Source organism: Chlorella variabilis (assembly GCF_000147415.1).
Source record: "Chlorella variabilis unplaced genomic scaffold CHLNCscaffold_6, whole genome shotgun sequence".
Classification (NCBI taxonomy): Eukaryota; Viridiplantae; Chlorophyta; class Trebouxiophyceae; order Chlorellales; family Chlorellaceae; genus Chlorella; species Chlorella variabilis.
The window spans coordinates 1,138,871-1,144,008 of NW_005435082.1; the positions used below are offsets into that span (position 1 = coordinate 1,138,871).

The 5,138-nt window shown below is 71.6% G+C and overlaps 3 protein-coding genes across 3 annotated transcripts in view; 2 read left to right on the forward strand and 1 right to left on the reverse strand.

The window, feature by feature from the left end:
- Nucleotides 1–1,215, forward strand: part of CHLNCDRAFT_143747 (hypothetical protein) — a gene marked incomplete at both ends in the record, with an annotated part of 2,370 nt that extends 1,155 nt beyond the window's left edge. Inside the window, 4 exons of the mRNA XM_005849077.1 lie at nucleotides 171–250; nucleotides 497–654; nucleotides 875–962; nucleotides 1,156–1,215. Coding sequence (XP_005849139.1) covers nucleotides 171–250; nucleotides 497–654; nucleotides 875–962; nucleotides 1,156–1,215 — 386 coding nt within the window. The remainder of the gene's footprint in view (nucleotides 1–170; nucleotides 251–496; nucleotides 655–874; nucleotides 963–1,155) is intronic.
- An 848-nt stretch (nucleotides 1,216–2,063) lies between these two features.
- On the forward strand, nucleotides 2,064–3,859 carry CHLNCDRAFT_143748 (hypothetical protein; the record flags this gene model as incomplete). Its single annotated transcript, XM_005849078.1, has 4 exons — nucleotides 2,064–2,304; nucleotides 2,405–2,654; nucleotides 2,800–3,055; nucleotides 3,263–3,859. 4 exons carry the CDS (start codon nucleotides 2,064–2,066, stop codon nucleotides 3,857–3,859), a joined length of 1,344 nt encoding a protein of 447 aa, XP_005849140.1.
- Nucleotides 3,860–4,565: 706 nt separating this feature from the next.
- The window catches only part of CHLNCDRAFT_143749 (hypothetical protein), a gene marked incomplete at both ends in the record, with an annotated part of 1,108 nt that continues 535 nt past the window's right edge, over nucleotides 4,566–5,138 (reverse strand). Inside the window, 2 exons of the mRNA XM_005849281.1 lie at nucleotides 4,566–4,677; nucleotides 4,810–4,898. Coding sequence (XP_005849343.1) covers nucleotides 4,566–4,677; nucleotides 4,810–4,898 — 201 coding nt within the window. The remainder of the gene's footprint in view (nucleotides 4,678–4,809; nucleotides 4,899–5,138) is intronic.

The following is a 5,138-nucleotide window of genomic DNA, read 5'->3' on the forward strand; positions in this document are numbered from 1 at the left end:
TGGTGTGGTGCGTGTGCTGGGGGGACAAGGTGGGTGCCGAAGGACGGCGCGAGGGCGGGAACGGAAGCGAGCGCAGCGCGCCGGTGCGCCGCGCCGTGTGCGGCGGCACCAGCGCCCGCTGCAGCCTTGTCCTCACACCTGAGCCCCTTGCCCTCCCCCTCACCCTGCAGAGCTGATGACGGATGGCCTGCTGACCCCGGCGGCCGATGTGTGGTCCTTTGGCGTCATCTGCTGGGAGATGTACAAGTGGGTGGGGGCGGGGGCGTGTTTGGGAGGGGGGGGGGGCAGCTGGCCGCCGGCTGGCGACGGGAGAGCTGCGGCGGAACGGGAGGCTGGCCTGGCGACGTATATGTCTGCAGCGGGAGCCTGCTACCTCGCCTACCTGCCTGCCTGCCTGCCTGCCCGCCCGCCCGCGCATCAGGCATGCTCGCCTCCCAGGCGGCTCCGCTGCGGCTGACCGCCGCCCTTGCTCCCGCCCCTGGCCCCCCCGCCTGAGCGCAGCGGCGTGCGCGCCTACGTCGGCCACCGCATGCCGCACGTCGTCTTCCTGGTGACCAGCGGCAAGGGGGCGCTGGCGCTGCCCGAGGGCGCGCCGCGCGGCTACCAGGCGCTCATGGATGCCTGCCTGCAGCGCGACCACCAGAAGCGGCCCAGGTGGGTGGCGCGGGGGTCGCGGTACGGTGCGGTACGGCGTGCTGCGGGGCATGCGCGCGGTCACGGCCCGCACGCTGTGCGCGCCTCGCGGCCGGGCGCCTGGCAGCGAGTGTCTGTGCGCTGCCAGCGGCGGCCTGGCCCGGCGGCGCTGCCCCCACCGCCTGCCCCGTGCCCACCGCCTGCCCCCTGCCCTCCCCCTGCCTTCCCCCGCGCCCCGCAGCTTTGAGGAGCTGGTGTCCCGCATCGATGCGCTGCTGGCGGCTGGGGAGGAGGCTACGATGGCGCCGCCGCCGCCGCCCATGAACATGGTGCGCCGCTCATGCCCTGGGCTGCACCTGGGGGAGCCACGTGCGCAGCCTGGCCGGTGCAATGGAGGCGGCCCGCTGCCACATGCACGCCCGCTTAGGAGGGCTGGAGGGGAGGCTGGCACCCCGCACGCCCGCATCTTGCCGCGGCTTACCTGCCTGCCTCGCCCTTCCCCTTCCTCTTGCCCTCCTGCAGGGTCCCTGCAAGGCATCTGCAGAGATGGCGGCCGCCGCTGCAGCAATGGTCAAGAACTGAATCCACCCAGGCGGGGCAGCCTGCTGTTTTTCTTTTTGTGTATGCGCGCCCGCCGCCCCCGTGGCAGTGTTCCTATTCAGGTTTTTGGTATCACAAGAGAGCGGGGATGCCGCTCCTTTGATTTTCAACGCGTCGCCTCCTTACGGGCTGCAGGGCAATGTGCCCAACGCAGCCATAACAGCTGGGCTCAGTGTAGTGTTGGTGTGCTTCCTTTCCCTGTTATTCTCTCCATGCGCCCCATGGCATCCTCTAACCTAGAGGCATCTTCAGACCCCGCCCGTCATTTTCCCATGACCATCAGTCCTTTTCAGCGTGTGTGCTCTTATCTTACTTCATCTTCCAATCTTCCGGCACCCACCCGCCGGCGGTCGTGGCACGGGTGGAGCAGCCTGCGATCAGCCCCCTGTTTTTCTGTTGATGCGGTAGCGTGCTTCAGGGTATGTGCGTGGATTTGAATGCTTGACTCGAGACCTGATCCCATTGCTGTTCAAACAAAACAAATGCCATGTAAACCTGAACCCAGCGACTCCCTGGTTGCCGGTGCCGCCGCTCCGCCGGTGACAGCAGGCACAGCAGCACCCTGCAACATACAGCGGCCTGCACCATCGCGCATCGCGCAAGAACGGCAGGCGGACAGCAACGACAAGAAGACTTACGCCTGCCGCTCCTGCCGAGCAGCCATCAGCTCAGAAGGCCTGCCGCTCTCTCGCGCCAACAGCCGGTTGCACTCTTCACACTGATTGCTAGTATCAGTTACATAGTGCGGCGCAGCGGGACAGCTGCGGCGGCTCGGGAGGGGCGGCGGCGGCGGCACCCGGCAGCGGCAGCGGTAGCTGGGCGGCCCCAGCATGCCCCTTCCAGAGGAGCTGGAGTTTGAGGTAGAGGCGCTGCAGGCGACGTATGGGGAGGAGGAGGTGCAGGTGGAGCGTGCCCCTGCGGCGACGGCGGCGGCCGTGGTGACGCTGGCGGTGGCGCCGCGGACCCGCGGCGGCGCAGAGCACGAGCAGTTTGTGGCGGGGCGCTTGGTGCTGGCGGTGGGACCCCAGTACCCCTCCCAGCCCCCTGACGTCCACCTCTCAGATGCCAAAGGTGCGGCGAGGCCGGCAGAGCCGTGCTAGCACCAACTTTCCGCCGCTGCCCGCCATCCCGACCCTCATGCCGCCGCCGCCGCCGCTGCTGCCTGCTGCAGGCCTGGGCGAGCAGCGGCTGGCAGAGGTGCAGGCGGCGCTGGCGGCTGAGGCGGCATGCATGGCCGGAGAGCTGCAGCTGGGCCACCTGTGCGAGACGGCCATCGAGCTGCTGACCGCCGCCAACCAGCCAGAGGGGCATTGCGCCTTCTGCCTGGAGCCGCTGCTCGCTGATCACCTTCCGGGCGGCGGGGGCGGTGGCGGCGCCGGCTCGGCGGTGCTCCGCCTGGGCTGCTACCACTGCTACCACCTGTGAGCCCAGCCGCCGGCCTTGCGGCAAACCTGTGGCGCCTGGTTTCCGGCATCCTTCTTCCTGGCCTGGGCCCGGCTTGGCTCCTGTGTTCCTTCATCAGCTTCCCTTCATCAGCTTTCCTCCCCCCACCCGCCTGCATCCCAGGGCCTGCTTCGCGCCGTGGTGGCAGTGGCAGCAGCGGCAGCTGGCGCGGCGGGAGCGGCAGCTGTGGGGAGAGTACAAGTCCATGGCACCTCTGAAGCTGCAAGAGGAGGGCATACGGCGCGAGGCGGCGGCGGACGGCAATGACGGCGGCGGTGGCGGCGGCGGGGACGCGGCGGCGGCCTACGTGCTGCCCTGTCCCGCCTGCCGGGGCGAGGTGCCACCCTCCAGCCTGGCGCACGCCTGGCCGCAGCTGCAGGTGGGCGGGAGCGTGTGGGGAAGGTGGCGGCAGAGTCTGTGTGTCGATGGGGGGGGGGTGCCAGGGCAGGGCAGGCGGGTGGGCCCCGGCACCCGCTGCGCAAGCAGACGGCCTGCTCCTGCTGACCTTGACCATGGCCCTGCTTTCTTAAATGTTTCTGGTGTCATGCCGATCGCAGTGCACATTGCATCTCTGCTCTGCCTGCAGGCCGCCACTGCCGATTCGTGGAGCGGCGGCGGCGCCGCCGGCAGCAGCGCGCGGGCGGCGCTGCAGGAGCTGCCGCCGCAGCACAGGCAGCAGCTGCAGGCCACGCAGCGGCGGCACGCGGCGGTCATGCGGCGGCAGCAGGCGTGCGGCGGCCTGGTGGGAGCCACACATTCCGTGTCGCTCTCAGACTTGCAGCAGGCTGGGGCCGCGGCGGCGGCGACGGCGGCCGAGGCGGCCGTGCCGGCGCCCGAGGCAGCGCTTGGAGCGCCTGTTAAGGGCGGCGGCGGCGGCGGCGGGGCCCCGCAGCAGCGCGGCGGACGCGGCCCCAGCGGCAGGCACCAGCATGGCGGGCGTGGAGGGAGGCAGGGGCACGGGGGCGGCGGCCGGGGCGGGGGCCGGGAGGGCAGGAGGGGCGGCGGGCCCGACCACGGGGCGCGTGCCGGCGGCGAGGGCCGGCAGCACCACCCACGCAAACCAGCAGCTGCCACAGCAGGTGCAGGAGCAGGTGCAGGCACAGGAGCAGCAGGGGCGGCGGCAGGGGTGACGGCAGGGGCGACGGCGGCAGCAGCTGCGGTGCAGGCGCTGCGACTGGAGTAGGAGGCCCGCCAGCGGAACAGGCGGCCCGCTCGGGGCGGCGGGCGTGGCGGGGCAGCCGCGCCGCCAGCCGCGCCGCCCCGAGCGGGCGGCTGACGCCCGCGGCAGCCAGGCGCGGCGGTTTAGGCTTGCCCCTGCGACCCCAGATGGCGCCAGGCTGGATGGGCTTGCACGCATTTACAGCCCGCTGCAGTAACAAGTCCAGGGTCTGGCTGGGAGAAGGGGCAGGGTGCGCCAGGCTGGTGGCAGGCGCCGCCTGCGGCCTGGCCCCCCAGGACGGAATGGGGAGCCGCAAAGGGAGGGAGAGCCGAAGGGGAGAGGGTTGCGAGGGAGCAGGACAAGGGAGAGGGGAGTGGTAAGGGGGTATTACACGCAATGGGCAATCGAGTGCGGACGGACGGCGGGGTCAAGGACACATGGGTGGGGTGGAAGGGCTCTAAGCAGGCGCTCATACACAAAGGGGTGGAGGCGCCCGGCGCCGGGCTGCGCAGGCCAGGGCTGCCGCGCCTGGGCGCGGGCTGAAAATCGGCGGGGCCGCCGGCCTGCTGCCCAGCCTGCGCCCGCCGCACCGGGGCGGGGTCGCGGCTTGGCTGCTGGCTTGGCGCCTGCCGCTGGCCCGCTGCCAGCGCCAGCGGGCGCCATGCGGCGGCGGGTCGGGCTGTGCCTGGTCCAGGCGTCTGGCTGGCTGGCTCGCTGCGCCCCCCCCCAGCTAGCTGTCCACCTCCATGCCCGACTGCAGCCCGCTCGCCTCCCGCGCGCTGTCCCAGTCAATATTGAACTTGGTGACGCGCGGCTTGTCTGCCAGGATGTTGCGGTGCAGCCTGCGGGGGGCAGGGGGCAGGGGGAGCAGGGGGCAGGGTCAGCACGGGGGCAGGGGGCCAGGCAGCAGCCTTCTGCCAGCGGCCAGCGGTGCGCCGGTGTCCCCGCACGCCGGTGTACCGCCGCCGCGGCACCTGTCGATGAGCGGCACGTCTGGCGGGTTGTCTCGCAGCTCCTCCTCCACATACTCGTTGTTCACGTAGTAGCCCACGCGCAGGAACTCCTGGGGGAGGGAGGGGAGGGGAGGCAGCGGGGAGGCGGGGGGAGGAGCAGAGGGAGGAGGCAGGGGTTAACGCACGGCTGGCAGCAGGGGCGTTGGCAGGAAGGCAGGCTGAGAAGGGGATGGGGTACCAGGAGCCGGGATGGGAAGCAGAGCTGGGCGGCGGCGCGCTTGTTGGCCCGCCCGCCAGGCAGCTGGGTGGCAGCCGCATGGCGTGAGGGCCGCCGCCGCCGCCGCAGCAGC